The sequence below is a fragment of the Oncorhynchus masou genome, chromosome 6 (genome assembly GCF_036934945.1).
Source record: "Oncorhynchus masou masou isolate Uvic2021 chromosome 6, UVic_Omas_1.1, whole genome shotgun sequence".
NCBI classification, from domain to species: Eukaryota; Metazoa; Chordata; class Actinopteri; order Salmoniformes; family Salmonidae; genus Oncorhynchus; species Oncorhynchus masou.
This window is the reverse complement of record NC_088217.1, coordinates 3,210,388-3,232,637: the sequence shown is the minus strand read 5'-3', so window position 1 is coordinate 3,232,637 and position 22,250 is coordinate 3,210,388. Positions and strand designations below refer to the sequence as shown.

The 22,250-nt window shown below is 47.3% G+C and overlaps 1 protein-coding gene and 1 long non-coding RNA gene across 7 annotated transcripts in view; one reads left to right on the top strand and one right to left on the bottom strand.

The window, feature by feature from the left end:
• LOC135541272 (MAP kinase-activated protein kinase 2-like) overlaps positions 1 to 15,063 on the bottom strand; it is a 37,210-nt gene extending 22,147 nt beyond the window's left edge. For both annotated transcript variants that reach the window (XM_064967388.1, XM_064967389.1), the window contains exon 1: positions 14,284 to 15,063. In XM_064967388.1, coding sequence (XP_064823460.1) covers positions 14,284 to 14,529 — 246 coding nt within the window. In that variant the 5' untranslated portion in view covers positions 14,530 to 15,063. The remainder of the gene's footprint in view (positions 1 to 14,283) is intronic.
• Positions 15,064 to 15,493: 430 nt separating this feature from the next.
• On the top strand, positions 15,494 to 21,621 carry LOC135541273 (uncharacterized). 5 transcript variants are annotated; one of them, XR_010455949.1, is made up of 4 exons: positions 16,939 to 17,445; positions 18,668 to 18,723; positions 19,527 to 19,620; positions 19,699 to 21,621. It is a non-coding gene; the product is annotated as an uncharacterized LOC135541273 (long non-coding RNA). The 5 variants fall into 5 exon arrangements; XR_010455948.1 differs by having other exon boundaries at positions 19,527 to 19,796; positions 21,450 to 21,621; XR_010455947.1 differs by lacking the exon at positions 16,939 to 17,445 and adding an exon at positions 15,494 to 15,553 and having other exon boundaries at positions 19,527 to 21,621.
• The last annotated feature ends 629 nt before the right edge of the window (positions 21,622 to 22,250 follow it).

Here is a 22,250-nt window from a genome sequence, read left to right as displayed (position 1 = left end):
ACTTGCATAGTAGCAATATCAAACATTTAAAAAATAATATTTTATAATTATTAGATGATTCTTAAACCAGACGCACTTGTCTAAATTGATGGGTTGTGCGAAAGCAGTGCTATACCCCCCCAGACACATCTAGCTAAGTGGATGGGTCACTATTGTCTAGACGTGTTCATGAAATACAATAGATGGCCGTAATCACCCCCAGACACATCTAGCTAAATGGATGGGTCACTATTGTCTAGACGTGTACCCCTGGTCATGAAATAATCACCCCCAGACACATCTAGCTAAGTGGATGGGTCACTATTGTCTAGACGTGTTCAAGAACTACAATATATGGCTGTAATCACCCCCAGACTCACCTGGCTAACTTGATGGGTCATGTAATCATCTGGTGAAGTGGAGTCTTTTGTTTAGACACGTAGCTAGCTAGCTGAATTAACCTATGTGGTCAGCTGAATTAACCTAATGGTGCTTTCAAGACAACTGGGAATTTGGAAAAATACGAGGTCAAATCATGATGTCAGTGATCTTCCGGTCGGAAAGTCGCGGCTCTAATTCTCGAGTTGGATGACCATTCAAAACGATCTTCCCCAGTCGGAGCTGGAGTTGCCAGTTGTCTTGAACGTACTGAAGTCAAAGATCACCGAGTTCCCAATTCCGAGTTCTCAGTTATTTTGAACGCAGAAATGATCCCAACCCATACTACGAGCAATACAAACTGATTGTCATAGCTTGCCACCATGCATGAAACTGCAGGTAGCTAAAGCTAACCAACTAAAGCTAACCAACTATAGCTAGCTAACATTAGGCTACAACTAATTTTTTTTTTTTAAATTTTACTAGGCAGGTCAGTTAAGAACAAATTCTTATTTTCAATGACGGCCTAGGAACAGTGGGTTAACTGCCATTTCAGGGGCAGAACGACAGATTTGTACCTTGTCAGCTCGGGGATTCGAACTTGCAACCTTTCGGTTACTAGTCCAACACTCTAACCACTAGGCTAACTTGCCGCTACCCTGCCGCCCCATAATAATGCAATTGTATTTCTGAGATACACGGATCATACACGTAATTTTAGCTAGTGAGCCAGCTAGCTAAAGCTAGCTAGCTAGCTAGCTAACAGTACCCTTTAACTTGCAATGAAAATGACATTGACAAAAATGGAAACGTATAATATCTGAAAATGTAGCCAGCTAGACTATCTTACCCATATACAAGGATGAACGCTTCTCCCTGTCTGTAACAGATGCTGTGACCTTAGTTTGAAGATTTAATCCGGAGACAGGTGTTTTATACGGTAAATGACTGTAATTAATATATACATGAACCGAAATGAATATAACTAAACCACTGGGATTAATGGTACATTTACTACTGGGGACATATGTAAATGGGGAATTGCTTAAAATAAAAAATAAATAAAAAATGAAGGGCAAACAATTCAGTCAACGAAAACAAATGAGCAAGAATTGGCGGGAGACAGCTGAGCCATTTTGGAGAGAGACTTCACCACATACACCTCCCCTTCTTCTCGTCTCAACAATTTAAATCATACTCAAGACATGTTTTACAGTGACAGCCGCAACTCACTAATCAGCCGCTGACCAATTGCAAATCGTGCTGCCTAAATTACGGGCTTCCTAAATAGGCCTATGAGCATGTCATATGAAACAACCTAAAGCCATTTTAAAAGCTAATGATCCTCGATTCCTCTGTGACTAAGTTATGCTTTCTGGTAAAGTATTTAGAATGATTTAAATGTATTTCTGTACAGACAGGTGTAATTATATAACTTCGGCAAATGTATTTCCATTTACTTCCCTATTGGATCCACCACTATGTCATTTAATCTCTGCAAAAATATGGAACCGCTATCAGGTGCTCTGTCTAGAATGGTGTTCTCCCCAGGTGCTCTGTCTAGAATGGTGTTCTCCCCAGGTGCTCTGTCTAGAATGGTGTTCTCCCCAGGTGCTCTGTCTAGAATGGTGTTCTCCCCAGGTGCTCTGTCTAGAATGGTGTTCTCCCCAGGTGCCCTGTCTAGAATGGTGTTCTCCCCAGGTGATCTGTCTAGAATGGTGTTCTCCCCAGGTGCTCTGTCTAGAATGGTGTTCTCCCCGGTGCTCTGTCTAGAATGGTGTTCTCCCCAGGTGCTCTGTCTAGAATGGTGCTCTCCCCAGGTGCTCTGTCTAGAATGGTGCTCTCCCCAGGTGCTCTGCCTAGAATGGTGCTCTCCCCAGGTGCTCTGTCTAGAATGGTGTTCTCCCCAGGTGCTCTGTCTAGAATGGTGTTCTCCCTAGGTGCTCTGTCTAGAATGGTGCTCTCCCCAGGTGCTCTGCCTAGAATGGTGCTCTCCCCAGGTGCTCTGTCTAGAATGATGTTCTCCCCAGGTGCTCTGTCTAGAATGGTGTTCTGTCTAGAATGGTGCTCTGCCTAGAATGGTGTTCTGTCTAGAATGGTGCTCTGCCTAGAATGGTGTTCTCCCCAGGTGCTCTGCCTAGAATGGTGTTCTCCCCAGGTGCTCTGCCTAGAATGGTGTTCTCCCCAGGTGCTCTGCCTAGAATGGTGTTCTACCCAGGTGCTCTGTCTGGAATGGTGTTCTCCCCAGGTGCTCTGTCTGGAATGGAGTTCTCCCCAGGTGCTCTGCCTAGAATGGTGTTCTCCCCAGGTGCTCTGTCTAGAATGGTGTTCTGTCTAGAATGGTGTTCTCCCCAGATGCTCTGTCTAGAATGGTGTTCTCCCCAGGTGCTCTGTCTAGAATGGTGTTCTACCCATGTGCTCTGTCTAGAATGGTGTTCTACCCAGGTGCTCTGTCTCGAATGGTGTTTTACCCAGGTGCTCTGTCTCGAATGGTGTTCTCCCCAGGTGCTCTGTCTAGAATGGTGTTCTACCCATGTGCTCTGTCTAGAATGGTGTTCTACCCAGGTGCTCTGTCTCGAATGGTGTTTTACCCAGGTGCTCTGTCTCGAATGGTGTTCTCCCCAGGTGCTCTGTCTGGAATGGAGTTCTCCCCAGGTGCTCTGTCTGGAATGGTGTTCTACCCAGGTGCTCTGTCTCGAATGGTGTTTTACCCAGGTGCTCTGTCTCGAATGGTGTTCTCCCCAGGTGCTCTGTCTGGAATGGAGTTCTCCCCAGGTGCTCTGTCTGGAATGGTGTTCTCCCCAGGTGCTCTGTCTAGAATGGTGTTCTACCCATGTGCTCTGTCTAGAATGGTGTTCTACCCAGGTGCCCTGTCTAGAATGGTGTTCTCCCCAGGTGCTCTGTCTAGAATGGTGTTCTCCCCAGGTGCTCTGTCTAGAATGGTGTTCTCCCCAGGTGCCCTGTCTGGAATGGTGTTCTCCCCAGGTGCCCTGTATAGAATGGTGTTCTCCCCAGGTGCCCTGTCTAGAATGGTGTTCTCCCCAGGTGCCCTGTCTAGAATGGTGTTCTCCCCAGGTGCCCTGTCTAGAATGGTGTTCTCCCCAGGTGCCCTGTCTAGAATGGTGTTCTCCCCAGGTGCTCTGTCTAGAATGGTGTTCTCCCCAGGTGCTCTGTCTACAATGGTGTTCTCCCCAGGTGCCCTGTCTACAATGGTGTTCTCCCCAGGTGCCCTGTCTGGAATGGTGTTCTACCCAGGTGCTCTGTCTGGAATGGTGTTCTCCCCAGGTGCCCTGTCTAGAATGGTGTTCTCCCCAGGTGCCCTGTCTGGAATGGTGTTTACCCGCAAATTGCATTTTGGCAAATGTTTGAAAGTGCCGTTTTAGTAGTCTTTCCTGTCCTGAGCAGTGTGTGGACACCCTCATGGGTTATGGACCCACAATTCATAGGGGTTGGGTAAATTTAAATCTTACAGGTCACATTGTTCGACACCACATTTCCCTAAACTTAACCCTGCCCCCCCCCCCCCCCACACACACACACACACACACACACACACACACACACACACGAAGTGAGAGCAGAGTGTTTAGTAAAGAGGGGTGGAGGTGTCAGAGAAACACTTCCTCCCTCTCGTATTCCCCCCTCAAAAGAAAATAGACCAACACTCATTAGAAGATGGTGGCTGACCACCGAACATCGGCCACCATTTCCTATTGATTTTCCGGGTTATTCAACACGTTGTAGCGGTCTGCTGTCGTATGCTACCTGAAGCATCTCGAACGTAGAGGTTGGTTCTCAGTCGAGGCCTTTGATTTCTCCTCTGTCCATGCCGTATCACATAAACACCTATCCCTCCATTCCTTTCTCAGTCTCTCTCTCTCTCTCTCTCTCCGATGGATACTAATCTGCAGTGTAATATCCTGGTGTGGAGCTGATATCTGTGTCACTGCTTTGACAGCTATCCCATCAGGTGTCAGGAGAGCTTACCGGGCAGAGGAGTGTTACCAGCAGCCCCCCAGGCAGTCTCTGACACTCTCTGGCATAAGAGCTGTAGTCCCCATCCATCAACACACATATTCGGTCTACCGAAACTTCTGTAATTTTTAGATACTAGTATATGTTCGTTTCGGTACTTCTGAAAAATGTGTCAAAACTGTTTATATCAGACCCCTTATCGTAGTGCACTCTGCCTGCTCCACTAACTAACTGCTAGCCTGGGAGTCTGGGCTGCATCATGTTAGCTCCACTAACTCACTACTAGCCTGGGAGTCTGGGCTGCATCATGTTAGCTCAACTAACTCACTGCTAGCCTGGGAGTCTGGGCTGCATCATGTTAGCTCCACTAACTCACTACTAGCCTGGGAGTCTGGGCTGCATCATGTTAGCTCCACTAACTCACTACTAGCCTGGGAGTCTGGGCTGCATCATGTTAGCTCCAATAACTCACTGCTAGCCTGGGAGTCTGGGCTGCATCATGTTAGCTCCACTAACTCACTACTAGCCTGGGAGTCTGGGCTGCATCATGTTAGCTCCACTAACTCACTACTAGCCTGGGAGTCTGGGCTGCATCATGTTAGCTCCAATAACTCACTGCTAGCCTGGGAGTTAGGTGCTCTGTCTAGAATGGTGTTCTCCCAGGTGCTCTGTCTAGAATGGTGTTCTCCCCAGGTGCTCTGTCTAGAATGGTGTTCTCCCAGGTGCTCTGTCTAGAATGGTGTTCTCCCCAGGTGCTCTGTCTAGAATGGCGTTCTCCCAGGTGCTCTGTCTAGAATGGCGTTCTGTCTAGAATGGTGTTCTCCCAGGTGCTCTGTCTAGAATGGTGTTCTGTCTAGAATGGTGTTCTCCCAGGTGCTCTGTCTAGAATGGTGTTCTGTCTAGAATGGTGTTCTCCCAGGTGCTCTGTCTAGAATGGTGTTCTGTCTAGAATGGTGCTCTGTCTAGAATGGTGCTCTGCCTAGAATGGTGTTCTCCCCAGGTGCTCTGTCTAGAATGGTGTTCTCCCAGGTGCTCTGTCTAGAATGGTGTTCTCCCCAGGTGCTCTGTCTAGAATGGTGTTCTCCCCAGGTGCTCTGCCTAGAATGGTGTTCTCCCAGGTGCTCTGTCTAGAATGGTGTTCTCCCAGGTGCTCTGTCTAGAATGGTGTTCTCCCAGGTGCTCTGTCTAGAATGGTGTTCTGTCTAGAATGGTGCTCTGTCTAGAATGGTGTTCTCCCCAGATGCTCTGTCTAGAATGGTGTTCTGTCTAGAATGGTGTTCTCCCCAGGTGCTCTGTCTAGAATGGTGTTCTGTCTAGAATGGTGCTCTGCCTAGAATGGTGTTCTCCCCAGGTGCTCTGCCTAGAATGGTGTTCTCCCCAGATGCTCTGCCTAGAATGGTGTTCTCCCCAGGTGCTCTGCCTAGAATGGTGTTCTCCCCACTTGCTCTGCCTAGAATGGTGTTCTCCCCAGGTGCTCTGCCTAGAATGGTGCTCTCTCCAGGTGCTCTGTCTAGAATGGTGTTCTCCCAGGTGCTCTGTCTAGAATGGTGTTCTGTCTAGAATGGTGTTCTGTCTAGAATGGTGTTCTGTCTAGAATGGTGTTCTCCCCAGGTGCTCTGCCTAGAATGGTGTTCTCCCCAGGTGCTCTGTCTAGAATGGTGTTCTCCCCAGGTGCTCTGTCTAGAATGGTGCTCTGCCTAGAATGGTGTTCTCCCCAGGTGCTCTGCCTAGAATGGTGTTCTCCCAGGTGCTCTGTCTAGAATGGTGTTCTGTCTAGAATGGTGTTCTGTCTAGAATGGTGCTCTGCCTAGAATGGTGTTCTCCCCAGGTGCTCTGTCTAGAATGGTGTTCTCCCCAGGTGCTCTGCCTAGAATGGTGTTCTCCCCAGGTGCTCTGCCTAGAATGGTGTTCTCCCCAGGTGCTCTGTCTAGAATGGTGTTCTCCCCAGGTGCTCTGCCTAGAATGGTGTTCTCCCCAGGTGCTCTGTCTAGAATGGTGTTCTCCCCAGGTGTTCTGTCTAGAATGGTGCTCTGCCTAGAATGGTGTTCTCCCCAGGTGCTCTGCCTAGAATGGTGTTCTCCCCAGGTGCTCTGCCTAGAATGGTGTTCTCCCCAGGTGCTCTGCCTAGAATGGTGTTCTCACCACTTGCTCTGCCTAGAATGGTGTTCTCCCCACTTGCTCTGCCTAGAATGGTGTTCTGTCTAGAATGGTGTTCTGTCTAGAATGGTGCTCTGCCTAGAATGGTGTTCTCCCAGGTGCTCTGTCTAGAATGGTGTTCTGTCTAGAATGGTGTTCTGTCTAGAATGGTGCTCTGCCTAGAATGGTGTTCTCCCCAGGTGCTCTGTCTAGAATGGTGCTCTCTCCAGGTGCTCTGTCTAGAATGGTGCTCTGCCTAGAATGGTGTTCTCCCCAGGTGCTCTGCCTAGAATGGTGTTCTCCCAGGTGCTCTGTCTAGAATGGTGTTCTGTCTAGAATGGTGTTCTGTCTAGAATGGTGCTCTGCCTAGAATGGTGTTCTCCCCAGGTGCTCTGTCTAGAATGGTGTTCTCCCCAGGTGCTCTGCCTAGAATGGTGTTCTCCCCAGGTGCTCTGCCTAGAATGGTGTTCTCCCCAGGTGCTCTGTCTAGAATGGTGTTCTCCCCAGGTGCTCTGTCTAGAATGGTGTTCTGTCTAGAATGGTGTTCTCCCCAGGTGCTCTGCCTAGAATGGTGTTCTCCCCAGGTGCTCTGCCTAGAATGGTGTTCTCCCCAGGTGCTCTGCCTAGAATGGTGTTCTCCCCACTTGCTCTGCCTAGAATGGTGTTCTCCCCAGGTGCTCTGTCTAGAATGGTGTTCTCCCCAGGTGCTCTGTCTAGAATGGTGTTCTCCCCAGGTGCTCTGCCTAGAATGGTGTTCTCACCACTTGCTCTGCCTAGAATGGTGTTCTCCCCACTTGCTCTGCCTAGAATGGTGTTCTGTCTAGAATGGTGTTCTGTCTAGAATGGTGCTCTGCCTAGAATGGTGTTCTCCCAGGTGCTCTGTCTAGAATGGTGTTCTGTCTAGAATGGTGTTCTGTCTAGAATGGTGCTCTGCCTAGAATGGTGTTCTCCCCAGGTGCTCTGTCTAGAATGGTGCTCTCTCCAGGTGCTCTGTCTAGAATGGTGCTCTGCCTAGAATGGTGTTCTCCCCAGGTGCTCTGCCTAGAATGGTGTTCTCCCAGGTGCTCTGTCTAGAATGGTGTTCTGTCTAGAATGGTGTTCTGTCTAGAATGGTGCTCTGCCTAGAATGGTGTTCTCCCCAGGTGCTCTGTCTAGAATGGTGTTCTCCCCAGGTGCTCTGCCTAGAATGGTTTTCTCCCCAGGTGCTCTGCCTAGAATGGTGTTCTCCCCAGGTGCTCTGTCTAGAATGGTGTTCTCCCCAGGTGCTCTGTCTAGAATGGTGTTCTGTCTAGAATGGTGTTCTCCCCAGGTGCTCTGCCTAGAATGGTGTTCTCCCCAGGTGCTCTGCCTAGAATGGTGTTCTCCCCAGGTGCTCTGCCTAGAATGGTGTTCTCCCCACTTGCTCTGCCTAGAATGGTGTTCTCCCCAGGTGCTCTGTCTAGAATGGTGTTCTCCCCAGGTGCTCTGTCTAGAATGGTGTTCTCCCCAGGTGCTCTGTCTAGAATGGTGTTCTGTCTAGAATGGTGCTCTGCCTAGAATGGTGTTCTCCCCAGGTGCTCTGCCTAGAATGGTGTTCTCCCAACTTGCTCTGCCTAGAATGGTGTTCTCCCCACTTGCTCTGCCTAGAATGGTGTTCTCCCCAGGTGCTCTGTCTAGAATGGTGTTCTGTCTAGAATGGTGCTCTGCCTAGAATGGTGTTCTCCCCAGGTGCTCTGCCTAGAATGGTGTTCTCCCCAGGTGCTCTGCCTAGAATGGTGTTCTCCCCAGGTGCTCTGTCTAGAATGGTGTTCTGTCTAGAATGGTGCTCTGCCTAGAATGGTGTTCTCCCCAGGTGCTCTGCCTAGAATGGTGTTCTCCCCAGGTGCTCTGCCTAGAATGGTGTTCTCCCCAGGTGCTCTGTCTAGAATGGTGTTCTGTCTAGAATGGTGCTCTGCCTAGAATGGTGTTCTCCCCAGGTGCTCTGCCTAAAATGGTGTTCTCCCCAGGTGCTCTGTCTAGAATGGTGCTCTGTCTAGAATGGTGTTCTCCCCAGGTGCTCTGTCTAGAATGGTGTTCTCCCCAGGTGCTCTGTCTAGAATGGTGTTCTCCCCAGGTGCTCTGTCTAGAATGGTGTTCTCCCCAGGTGCTCTGCCTAGAATGGTGTTCTCCCCAGGTGCTCTGTCTAGAATGGTGCTCTGTCTAGAATGGTGCTCTGTCTAGAATGGTGCTCTGTCTAGAATGGTGCTCTGTCTAGAATGGTGTTCTCCCCAGGTGCTCTGTCTAGAATGGTGTTCTCCCCAGGTGCTCTGTCTAGAATGGTGTTCTCCCCAGATGCTCTGTCTAGAATGGTGTTCTCCCCAGGTGCTCTGTCTAGAATGGTGTTCTCCCCAGGTGCTCTGCCTAGAATGGTGTTCTCCCCAGGTGCTCTGTCTAGAATGGTGTTCTCCCCAGGTGCTCTGTCTAGAATGGTGTTCTCCCCAGGTGCTCTGTCTAGAATGGTGTTCTCCCCAGGTGCTCTGCCTAGAATGGTGTTCTCCCAGGTGCTCTGTCTAGAATGGTGTTCTCCCAGGTGCTCTGTCTAGAATGGTGTTCTCCCAGGTGCTCTGTCTAGAATGGTGTTCTGTCTAGAATGGTGCTCTGTCTAGAATGGTGTTCTCCCCAGATGCTCTGTCTAGAATGGTGTTCTGTCTAGAATGGTGTTCTCCCCAGGTGCTCTGTCTAGAATGGTGTTCTGTCTAGAATGGTGCTCTGCCTAGAATGGTGTTCTCCCCAGGTGCTCTGCCTAGAATGGTGTTCTCCCCAGGTGCTCTGCCTAGAATGGTGTTCTCCCCAGGTGCTCTGCCTAGAATGGTGTTCTCCCCACTTGCTCTGCCTAGAATGGTGTTCTCCCCAGGTGCTCTGCCTAGAATGGTGCTCTCTCCAGGTGCTCTGTCTAGAATGGTGTTCTCCCAGGTGCTCTGTCTAGAATGGTGTTCTGTCTAGAATGGTGTTCTGTCTAGAATGGTGTTCTGTCTAGAATGGTGTTCTCCCCAGGTGCTCTGCCTAGAATGGTGTTCTCCCCAGGTGCTCTGTCTAGAATGGTGTTCTCCCCAGGTGCTCTGTCTAGAATGGTGCTCTGCCTAGAATGGTGTTCTCCCCAGGTGCTCTGCCTAGAATGGTGTTCTCCCAGGTGCTCTGTCTAGAATGGTGTTCTGTCTAGAATGGTGTTCTGTCTAGAATGGTGCTCTGCCTAGAATGGTGTTCTCCCCAGGTGCTCTGCCTAGAATGGTGTTCTCCCCAGGTGCTCTGCCTAGAATGGTGTTCTCCCCAGGTGCTCTGTCTAGAATGGTGTTCTCCCCAGGTGCTCTGCCTAGAATGGTGTTCTCCCCAGGTGCTCTGTCTAGAATGGTGTTCTCCCCAGGTGTTCTGTCTAGAATGGTGCTCTGCCTAGAATGGTGTTCTCCCCAGGTGCTCTGCCTAGAATGGTGTTCTCCCCAGGTGCTCTGCCTAGAATGGTGTTCTCCCCAGGTGCTCTGCCTAGAATGGTGTTCTCACCACTTGCTCTGCCTAGAATGGTGTTCTCCCCACTTGCTCTGCCTAGAATGGTGTTCTGTCTAGAATGGTGTTCTGTCTAGAATGGTGCTCTGCCTAGAATGGTGTTCTCCCAGGTGCTCTGTCTAGAATGGTGTTCTGTCTAGAATGGTGTTCTGTCTAGAATGGTGCTCTGCCTAGAATGGTGTTCTCCCCAGGTGCTCTGTCTAGAATGGTGCTCTCTCCAGGTGCTCTGTCTAGAATGGTGCTCTGCCTAGAATGGTGTTCTCCCCAGGTGCTCTGCCTAGAATGGTGTTCTCCCAGGTGCTCTGTCTAGAATGGTGTTCTGTCTAGAATGGTGTTCTGTCTAGAATGGTGCTCTGCCTAGAATGGTGTTCTCCCCAGGTGCTCTGTCTAGAATGGTGTTCTCCCCAGGTGCTCTGCCTAGAATGGTGTTCTCCCCAGGTGCTCTGCCTAGAATGGTGTTCTCCCCAGGTGCTCTGTCTAGAATGGTGTTCTCCCCAGGTGCTCTGTCTAGAATGGTGTTCTGTCTAGAATGGTGCTCTGCCTAGAATGGTGTTCTCCCCAGGTGCTCTGCCTAGAATGGTGTTCTCCCCAGGTGCTCTGCCTAGAATGGTGTTCTCCCCAGGTGCTCTGCCTAGAATGGTGTTCTCCCCACTTGCTCTGCCTAGAATGGTGTTCTCCCCAGGTGCTCTGTCTAGAATGGTGTTCTCCCCAGGTGCTCTGTCTAGAATGGTGTTCTCCCCAGGTGCTCTGTCTAGAATGGTGTTCTGTCTAGAATGGTGCTCTGCCTAGAATGGTGTTCTCCCCAGGTGCTCTGCCTAGAATGGTGTTCTCCCCACTTGCTCTGCCTAGAATGGTGTTCTCCCCACTTGCTCTGCCTAGAATGGTGTTCTCCCCAGGTGCTCTGTCTAGAATGGTGTTCTGTCTAGAATGGTGCTCTGCCTAGAATGGTGTTCTCCCCAGGTGCTCTGCCTAGAATGGTGTTCTCCCCAGGTGCTCTGCCTAGAATGGTGTTCTCCCCAGGTGCTCTGTCTAGAATGGTGTTCTGTCTAGAATGGTGCTCTGCCTAGAATGGTGTTCTCCCCAGGTGCTCTGCCTAGAATGGTGTTCTCCCCAGGTGCTCTGCCTAGAATGGTGTTCTCCCCAGGTGCTCTGTCTAGAATGGTGTTCTGTCTAGAATGGTGCTCTGCCTAGAATGGTGTTCTCCCCAGGTGCTCTGCCTAAAATGGTGTTCTCCCCAGGTGCTCTGTCTAGAATGGTGCTCTGTCTAGAATGGTGTTCTCCCCAGGTGCTCTGTCTAGAATGGTGTTCTCCCCAGGTGCTCTGTCTAGAATGGTGTTCTCCCCAGGTGCTCTGTCTAGAATGGTGTTCTCCCCAGGTGCTCTGCCTAGAATGGTGTTCTCCCCAGGTGCTCTGTCTAGAATGGTGCTCTGTCTAGAATGGTGCTCTGTCTAGAATGGTGCTCTGTCTAGAATGGTGTTCTCCCCAGGTGCTCTGTCTAGAATGGTGTTCTCCCCAGGTGCTCTGTCTAGAATGGTGTTCTCCCCAGATGCTCTGTCTAGAATGGTGTTCTCCCCAGGTGCTCTGTCTAGAATGGTGTTCTCCCCAGGTGCTCTGCCTAGAATGGTGTTCTCCCCAGGTGCTCTGTCTAGAATGGTGTTCTCCCCAGGTGCTCTGTCTAGAATGGTGTTCTCCCCAGGTGCTCTGTCTAGAATGGTGTTCTCCCCAGGTGCTCTGAGATGCTTCAGGTAGCATACGACAGCAGACCGCTACAACGTGTTGAATAACCCGGAAAATCAATAGGAAATGGTGGCCGATGTTCGGTGGTCAGCCACCATCTTCTAATGAGTGTTGGTCTATTTTCTTTTGAGGGGGGAATACGAGAGGGAGGAAGTGTTTCTCTGACACCTCCACCCCTCTTTACTAAACACTCTGCTCTCACTTCCTCGTGTGTGTGTGTGTGTGTGTGTGTGTGTGTGTGTGGGGGGGGGGGCAGGGTTAAGTTTAGGGAAATGTGGTGTCGAACAATGTGACCTGTAAGATTTAAATTTACCCAACTCCTATGAATTGTGGGTCCATAACCCATGAGGGGGTTAGGGTTAGGGTTAGGGTTAGGGTTAGGGTTAGGGTTAGGGTTAGGGTTAGGGTTAGGGACAGGGACTGCTCAGGACAGGAAAGACTAATAAAACAGCATTTTCAAACATTTGCCAAAATGCAATTTGCACCATGAGGACTGAAGTTACCCATCCCGGAGCTAGATACTGGCCTCACGTTTAGGTCAATATAAGGCTGTTTCTATACAAACGCTGTTGGCTTTATAATCGTGAGAGGAATTGAACTAGCTAGTAGCTATCGGTAGCTCGCTATACCTAGGTAGGTTAACAGACTTTTCTCAAAACAAACCAAATTGTGGCTTGCTTCTGGTCCCTCATGCAAAGCCTTTACAGTCAAATATCAATCCAGAAATGTTCAAATTAATAATGAATATATGGCCAGCATTATATACAATTCCTCCCGTTGCTCCAGGTGATCTTCAAATAACTGTAATTGTAAATGAGAACTTGTTCTCAACTGGCCTACCTGGCTAAATAAAGGTGAAATAAAATAAATAAACAAAGAAATGCTATGAAAACCAGCACACTGCAAACATTCCAAAATGTTTAGTCAGCAGTGCTTGTTTTGTTGACATTTACTCCTCACTGCAGCTCCTACAGCACTACCCTGGTGAGCCGTACGTAGCAGCAAGGTATTTGATTGGCTTGACGTACTTTGAGGAGTCATTGATTTTACACCGGGTATAACCCCTCTTCAGCTGATTTCTGCCAGGGAACTTCCCCAGGCTTCCCGTTTTAGGGAAAGCGGTTTCATGACGAGGCTATGACCAGACAGTGTCTCTCACGTACACACACCTCTTCCCCAGTCAGTCTGCTCTCCATGCCTGGGGACGTTGCCAGACAGTGACTCAGTGTAATGTTGACGTCAGCTACTGTCGGGAGACAAGCTGGCATGGCAGGACTTGTTCTAATGGTGTAATGAAATAATTCATAGCTAGAACCTACAACTTCTGTCTTTCTACTGTCAGGTCTGTATCGACTGATTGTGGTCTTTAGTCTGGACAACCATTAGTTGGATCAGATAACCATGAACGACTTTGACTATGACTTCATAACAGCGTTTAATGGTCTGGTTAGAAACAATATTAGCCTAACCTACGTCAGCCTTCTTCAATTGGTCCTGGACAACCACTAGATGTGCAGGTATTTCCTCCAGCCCGTCACTAAAACACTGGATTCAACTAGGCCTAATTGTTGTCTAACCTTGCCCCCCCCAGGCTAAATGCAAATAAACCTGCAGCGACTCAAATCTGGTCTACAGGGGTGTGAGGTAATGCCTTGTCAATAGTCAAAGGGATGGCCCGGGACGTTTTATCAATCTTTCTGTTGTGTTAACGATGGCCACTTTTGACTTGTTGATTAACCAGACCTTCCGAGGATTTGTCAGAAGTGTCTGGTGAGATTAGAGGATTTGTCAGAAGTGTCAAGGTGAGATTAGAGGATTTGTCAGAAGTGTCTGGTGAGATTAGAGAGCTTGACCAGGGTGACGCTCATGGAGTCAGCTAATGACATCACGCCACTGGTGCGTTCAGTTCGATTAAATGTTTGAGTGACGTTCTGCAACATTCTCAAACAGACTTACATTTGCACTGTTTGTTGGGTGTATGGTGTAGTGTGGCTTGAAGCCATGAGTGATGTATTTAAAAAGGGCAGTGGCCATGGTGACAGCGGTACCCAACCCCTCCCCAATTTTCAACTTGTCATCAGAACACCACTGTATTCATTTAAATTTGAACTTTGTACACCATTGTTCCATACTGAAAGCAGACCAGCGTATAGTATAGTGATGACGTCACAGCAGGAGAGCGAGAGAGAGAGAGCGGAGTGATCAATAAGGCCTATCAGATCTGCTGCCCATCATTCTGTCTGCTGATCAATCATTAGAATATGTTCTTAACTGACTTGCCTAGTTAAATTAACGGTTAACAGACAGGAGAGAATAATGAGGGAAAGCAGCCTTTGTTCTCAACACACCTATATTTAAAATGTTGATTGTTTACTAACACTGTTTATTCTTAGTTACAGCAAACATGTCAGTTAGTTACTCTGTCAAAAAATAAAAATATGACCAAGTCGCACTGTTTCAACAAAACTATAGCGGGACATTGAAAGTGTAGCTAAAACAACTTCTTATCCAACAGACTACTAGATATGTATAACAAACTTCCCCGTTAATCTATGATATTACCTTGAGGGCGTATTTGTCTCCGCTTTTCTTGTGGAAGATCTCCAGCACCCTTCCATTGATGCCGTGTCCCAGTACCTGACTGGTCACTTTGTACTCGTCCGTTATTGCGTTCTTCTTGATCTGTAGGGTCGGTTTCACATGAAACTGTGAGAGGTGACCCGAAGGGGGCGGGTTAGGTTGGCCCGCCGGGTTAGCTGGGCCCTGGGTCGGTGGGAACAGAGGCTGGGTCCCGCTATTGGACAACATATTGGGTATTGGGTCAGCTCAACCAGACAATGACAGCACTTTCCTTCTCTCTCTGTCGGTCTCTCCTTCCTGGGTTACAGGTAGGTAGTTGGCCTCCGAAAGTGAAGTTGGATCCTCAACAAAAAAAAAAAAGGGCAGTGAGTTTGAAAATAAGTCCGCTGAAAACAAAGTGTTCACGATAACGTTATAGTCCAGGTTGAAGTGGCTAAATAAATTAGCCCGGTTCGTTAGCTGCTTTAGGCTAAGCTAACGTTAGCTGAAATCCATCTCGGTGGTCCGTCCGCCTATTCCAGGTAGATTCAAACAGATTTCAAGCCGTTTCAAATTGTGTAGGTTAATGAACAACTATGGCACTAACTGCGAAATTATATTGCAACACGTTACGGCGTAAGGTTAAAACACAAACTGACTTAAATTAAGAAAACACAAAAACTCAAGACACCAGAGTGCACACCGACTTTCCGATAATAGTTATGGTGCGTTCAAGACTACTGAGTTCTCGGAAAAAACGAGGTAATATTGTGACTTCGGTGATCTTTAGGTAGGAAAGTTGGAGCTCAAGGAATACCAGAGTTTCCGAGTCGGATGACTGTTAAAAAACTACTTTTCCCAGTCGTAACTCATATTTTTTCCGAGTTCCCAGTTGCCATGAAATTCGCATGTTGGGGATTTCCGAGTTCAAATTTCCCAAGTTGTCTTGAATGCGACATCACACAAGGAGGGGCTCCTCTGATGACGTCATGGCACGAGATATGACGACTGCTGAAATTTTCTGCGGTCAAAATAACTGGGAACTCGGGAAAATAAGGTCAAATCATGACGCCAGTGATCTTTAGGACGGAGCTCTAGGAAGATGCCCGAGTTTCCGACTTGAAATCCCAATTCGGATGACTTTTCAAACTATTTTTCCAAGTTGGAGCTCATTTTTTCCCCGAGTATCCAGTTGTTTTGAACGCTCTGAAATCGGAAGTGAGATTTCCGACTTCCCAGGGGTTGTGAACGCGGCAATTCTCCTTCAAGTATGGTAAACTGCAGCCCAATATGGCGACCGGATTATGGGCGAGTGGGTGTGTCGAAAGGGTGGGTGTATGGAAAGCGAATCAGCTGAATGGGCAGATTTGTTGCCACTCAAGACCGTTTTGCGTGCCTGATTGGGGTGTTCCTTCCTTTTGAAGCGCTTCCTACTGTGTATCATCAAATCAAATTGTATTGGTCACATACATATGGTTAGCAGATGTTATTGCAGGTGTAGCGAAATGCTTGTGTTTCTAGTTCCGACAATGCAGTAATATCTAATATGTAATCTAAAAATGCCCAAACAACTACCAAATACACATAAATATAAGTAAAGGATTGGAATAAGAATATGTACATATAAATATATGGATGAGAAATGTCAGAGCGGCATAGGAAAGATGCAATAGATGGTATAAAATACAGTATATACATATGAGATGAGTAATGCAAGATATGTAAACATTATTAAAGTGGCCAATGATTTCAAGTCTGTATGTAGGCAGCAGCCTCTCTGTTAGTGATGGCTGTTTAAAGATAGAAGCTGTTTTTCAGTCTCTCGGTCTCAGCTTTGAGGCACCTGTACTGATCTCGCCTTCTGGATGGTAGCGGCGTGAACAGGCAGTGGCTCGGGTGGTTGTTGTCCTTGATAATCTTTTTGGCCTTCCTGTGACATCGGGTGCTGTAGGTGTGCTGGAGGGCAGGTAGTTTGCCCCCGGCGATGCGTTGGTCAGACCGCACCACCCTCTGGTGGTGATGCAGCCCGACAGGATACTCTCAATTGTGCATCTGTAAATGTTTGTGAGGGTTTTAGGTGACAAGCCACATTTCTTCAGCCTCCTGAGGTTGAAGAGGGGCCGTTGCACCTTCTTCTCCACACTGTCTGTGTGGGTGGACCATTTCAGTTTGTCCGTGATGTGTACGCCGAGGAACTTAAAACTTTTCACCTCCTCCACTACTGTTCCATCGATGTGGATAGGGGGATGCTCCCTCCGCTGTTTCCTGAAGTCCACGATCATTTCTTTTGTTTTGTTGACATTGCCCTAATTTCATCTACCTTGTTATCTAGAGACTGGAATTTAGTGAGTAATATACTCGGAAGCAGTGGGTTTTGTGCGTACCTCTGAAGTCTGACCAGAAGATTGCTCACCGGAGTTGGAAGTATCTAGTCTTATTCTGTTGATTTTTTTATGGTGGTTGGCAACCAGCTTTAAGGTGCATTACCGCCACCAACTGGACTGGAGTGTGAACCAGAGAAAGGGATGGTATAAATCCTCTCCAATATTGTCGTCTCCCTACCTAGTAGCCAATTGAGTACCACAGTATGAATCATACTACCAATAAAACCTAGCAGTAAATCCCGGGAATGGTTCCAATCGTTCTTTTACCATTCCTTTTTCCATAGGGGATTTTATAACTACTTCATATAAGGTCTGTGTTTCGCGTAGTCTTACCCCGGCGTGACGTTTCGATAACCGTGCAAATCTCTATCGTACAAAGTAACTTTATATATTTGTCTGTAATTAGCCCCTAAAAACAAGACTAATTATCCACTAGTGTGGCACAGAACTACACATCTTGTCACAAGCTTTGATGTCATCCCTCAAGGCAAATTTCTCCATGCAAACTCATCGACAAGTATCAAATACCCTAGCAAGTAGTGTAGATATTATAGCCTTTTTAGTTTCTCCTGTAAATAATTGATATTGTGTTTCTTGTGTGGTGTTGTTTTAGCATTTTTCAAATTACCTAGCTAGCTATCTTAACATGTTTAAAAAATATCTATATTTTTTTATTTCCCTCTGCCTTTGTAGCGAACTTGTTAACCTTAGGTCTCTCCATCGATCAGAAGCAAGGATCGTACTGTGCTATCTGCTCTGATTTGATCGTTTTCCAACCTTTGTAAGTGAGAGGCATCGCTGCAGTCGTTTGCTAGTTACTAACAAGGCATTTTGGTTAAGTCAAAGATCGGTGGTTAACATGGTGCTTATGAATATTAGCGAGATAACCAACAACTGTAGTTACATGTACAACATACATTACTTTCTTTACAAGTAAAAAGAAAACCAGCATAGGCTAGAAGCATGACTGTTGAGACATTTTTTAATGACAAGTCTTCAGTGAGCTAGCCAGCTACTCTTTCACATGGTGACATGCTAGCTAGCGTTAGCCCACCAGAGAAGGGATATTTAACTCAATAGTTAATGTTAACTCACCGTTCGTGTAGTCAGACTTGCTAACTAACGTTAGGCGGGCACCATGGCAATGTTAGTTGGTTAGCTAGTATGTCACCACTTAGAAAAGTCTGACTACACGAATGGTGAGCTAATGTTAACTAGCTAGCTAAATATTGCCTTGTGGGATAGCTAGTTAGGCACCTTGGTTGGCTAGTTAGCTACAATAGCTAAAGTTGGTTAGCTAGCTCACAAAGGACTTGTGGGCTCAATGCTTTCCCCAAACAAAAGCTGTTTTGTTCCACGGCCGCATCTGTTGTACATGACTAATCAAATTACCTGTGCAGTCAGATCGAAATGTCAGCAGGGATGGAAATGAATCTAGCCCGAGGCTAGTAATTTTCAGACTGGATAGTAGACAATGTGCCAAACTAGCCTGACACAGCTGTGAAATTTCGCCTTTACAAACATTGCATGTCACAGATTTATGACCTGAATGTAGAAATCGTTGTCGGCTGGCCAGTGCACAAAATCCTTATGTTCCATCCCTGCATGCCAGTTCCTTTCAGACGACCCCCCCCCCCCCAACCCCTGTCACTGTTAGTCCTCCTCAGTGACCTCATGGCTGAGGGTTTTACCTTTCCTCTTGAGAATTAGAATTAGAAGTACAGTCACATAGCTCAATAGCAATACTTCACCTTTTTTGGGCAAATAGTAACATAGACTGTCCTGATGATCCTAGTTGAGCATTCCAGATCATTCCTCCATCTCAGCAGAAATGTCCCCAATCCACATAGTAAAAGTTTAGATGTGCAGATAGTAAAATAGACTGGGTTTTGGTCTGTCACTAAAGTCAAGTCTGTGGATAAATGGTATTTTAATATAGATGTTACCATTTTAGTAATCAACTTAGCTAGCTAGTCAAAGTAAATAACAAATGTGTCTTTCAGATGGGTGTACCGGAAACCTAGTTACAACACTCGGGTCTGCAGCTGCCAGTTTCCGGGTAGGTAAGAGAAATGTCCCTGTTACAACACTGGGGTCTGCAGCTGCCAGTTTCCGGGTAGGTAAGAGAAATGTCCCTGTTACAACACTGGGGTCTGCAGCTGCCAGTTTCCGGGTAGGTAAGAGAAATGTCCCTGTTACAACACTCGGGTCTGCAGCTGCCAGTTTCCGTGTAGGTAAGAGAAATGTCCCTGTTACAACACTGGGGTCTGCAGCTGCCAGTTTCCGGGTAGGTAAGAGAAATGTCCCTGTTACAACACTGGGGTCTGCAGCTGCCAGTTTCCGTGTAGGTAAGAGAAATGTCCCTGTTACAACACTGGGGTCTGCAGCTGCCAGTTTCCGTGTAGGTAAGAGAAATGTCCCTGTTACAACACTGGGGTCTGCAGCTGCCAGTTTCCGGGTAGGTAAGAGAAATGTCCCTGTTACAACACTGGGGTCTGCAGCTGCCAGTTTCCGGGTAGGTAAGAGAAATGTCCCTGTTACAACACTGGGGTCTGCAGCTGCCAGTTTCCGGGTAGGTAAGAGAAATGTCCCTGTTACAACACTGGGGTCTGCAGCTGCCAGTTTCCGGGTAGGTAAGAGAAATGTCCCTGTATTTACCAGAAAAGGCCGTTCATCCACCAGAAGGCAGAAGAGGAAGATCCGGACTGTTGTTTGGGAAACAGGAACTAAACAATGAGGCATTGGATTGGATGTCGAGTGACTAGTTGTCACATTGTCCAATGCTTTTTCTGTCCAGATAAAGATGGTGATAAAGCATTGGAAAAGTACCTACCACTGACAAAATGTGTCTTTGTTTTCCAGTCCAACAACAGTGCATCCCTCAGGACATCCGGTGCCAGTGTGATCCAGTTGTAGAGGTTCAAGCCGGGGGACGGACAGATCAATAATTCATCAAGTATGATACAATAGCGTAAAACGTTGGATTAGAAGATGCATCGAAAGTTGACATTGTCTCCTTTTCCCCATGTTTTAGAGACATGAGGCGTAACATGCGGAACATGGTTAGGTTAGACTGGGGAGAGCAGAGTGCCGACCACCCTACTAAAAGCTGACCACCCTACTAAAGCCAAGGTTAGAAGCAGTGCATGATCAACGCATAGTAACCAGGAGGGGTATGGTGTTGATATCGTGTAGGCATAGTAACCAGGAGGGTTATGGTGTTGATATCGTGTAGGCATAGTAACCAGGAGTGGTATGGTGTTGATATCGTGTAGGCATAGTAACCAGGAGTGGTATGGTGTTGATATCGTGTAGTCATAGTAACCAGGAGGGGTATGGTGTTGATATCGTGTAGGCATAGTAACCAGGAGGGGTATGGTGTTGATATCGTGTAGGCATAGTAACCAGGAGGGGTATGGTGTTGATATCGTGTAGTCATAGTAACCAGGAGGGGTATGGTGTTGATATCGTGTAGGCATAGTAACCAGGAGGGGTATGGTGTTGATATCGTGTAGGCATAGTAACCAGGAGGGGTATGGTGTTGATATCGTGTAGGCATAGTAACCAGGAGGGGTATGGTGTTGATATCGTGTAGTCATAGTAACCAGGAGGGGTATGGTGTTGATATCGTGTAGGCATAGTAACCAGGAGTGGTATTGTGTTGATATCGTGTAGGCATAGTAACCAGGAGGGGTATGGTGTTGATATCGTGTAGTCATAGTAACCAGGAGTGGTATGGTGTTGATATCGTGTAGGCATAGTGACCAGGAGGGGTATTGTGTTGATATCGTGAAGAGATAGTAACCAGGGGGGGTATGGTGTTGATATCGTGTAGGCATAGTAACCAGGGGGGGTATGGTGTTGATATCGTGTAGGCATAGTGACCAGGAGGGCTATGGTGTTGATATCGTGTAGGCATAGTAACCAGGAGGGGTATGGTGTTGATATCGTGTAGGCATAGTAACCAGGAGGGGTATGGTGTTGATATCGTGTAGGCATAGTAACCAGGAGGGGTATGGTGTTGATATCGTGTAGTCATAGTAACCAGGAGGGGTATGGTGTTGATATCGTGTAGGCATAGTAACCAGGAGGGGTATGGTGTTGATATCGTGTAGGCATAGTAACCAGGAGGGGTATGGTGTTGATATCGTGTAGGCATAGTAACCAGGAGGGGTATGGTGTTGATATCGTGTAGTCATAGTAACCAGGAGGGGTATGGTGTTGATATCGTGTAGGCATAGTAACCAGGAGTGGTATGGTGTTGATATCGTGTAGGCATAGTAACCAGGGGGGGTATGGTGTTGATATCGTGTAGGCATAGTAACCAGGAGTGGTATGGTGTTGATATCGTGTAGGCATAGTAACCAGGGGGGTATGGTGTTGATATCGTGTAGTCATAGTAACCAGGGGGGGTATGGTGTTGATATCGTGTAGTCATAGTAACCAGGGGGGTATGGTGTTGACATCGTCCGTATCTAAAGAACAAAAGGCAGTCCCTCCAAGATTTCGCAACATTTTTTTGGAATATCTGCAGCCAAAAATGCTTGATTTTGCCGCAGCTTTTCTGAAATTCTGCGATACACTTCACAATGTTTTTTTGTTGTTGCGATAATTTCATTTAAACCAGTAAAAGTCATATGTGCTCAGTTTTAGGACCACTTTAAGCAGAAAACATCATACAAAAACAATTAAACATATAAAGTGCTCAATTGTGTTTATTTTCCTGAACAAACAACTCATAATAACTCAACGTCATAATCCACTCACACCTCTCCTCTCCATCAGGCTTGGGGCTTGCAATCAACACAAGATGCACCTCCTATTCCATCTCTCTCTCTCCCTCTATGCCTCTCCCCCTCTATTTCTCCCTCTCTCCCTCTCTCTTAAAAAAACAAATAGATTCAAAGCTGATCAATCACCTTTCAATTTGAGGATCGATATTTCTTTCAAATAAATTGTCTTCAAAATTCTTGAGGTTGTGATTTTTTTCTGAAAAGGGTCGTAAGGGAGATCGTAAAGAACAGGACACATATGAATGGAGTTGTGGTTGATTATTATTACATTTCTAATAAATCCTGAAAGATTGTTTTTTCGTGATCCGTATGAAGTTTTACACAGAGTTTAAAACAGCAAAGCTGACAAATTGCACTCAGAGCTTTGAGCAGCACTCTCCATAGACAGACTGGGGAGAGCAGAGTGCCGACCACCCTACTAAAGCCAAGGTTAGACTGGGGAGAGCAGAGTGCCGACCACCCTACTAAAGCCAAGGTTAGACTGGGGAGAGCAGAGTGCCGACCACCCTACTAAAGCCAAGGTTAGACAGGGGAGAACAGAGTGCCGACCACCCTACTAAAGCCAAGGTTAGACAGGGGAGAGCAGAGTACCGACCACCCTACTAAAGCCAAGGTTAGACTGGGGAGAGCAGAGTGCCGACCACCCTACTAAAGCCAAGGTTAGACAGGGGAGAACAGAGTGCCGACCACCCTACTAAAGCCAAGGTTAGACAGGGGAGAACAGAGTGCCGACCACCCTACTAAAGCCAAGGTTAGACTGGGGAGAGCAGAGTGCCGACCACCCTACTAAAGC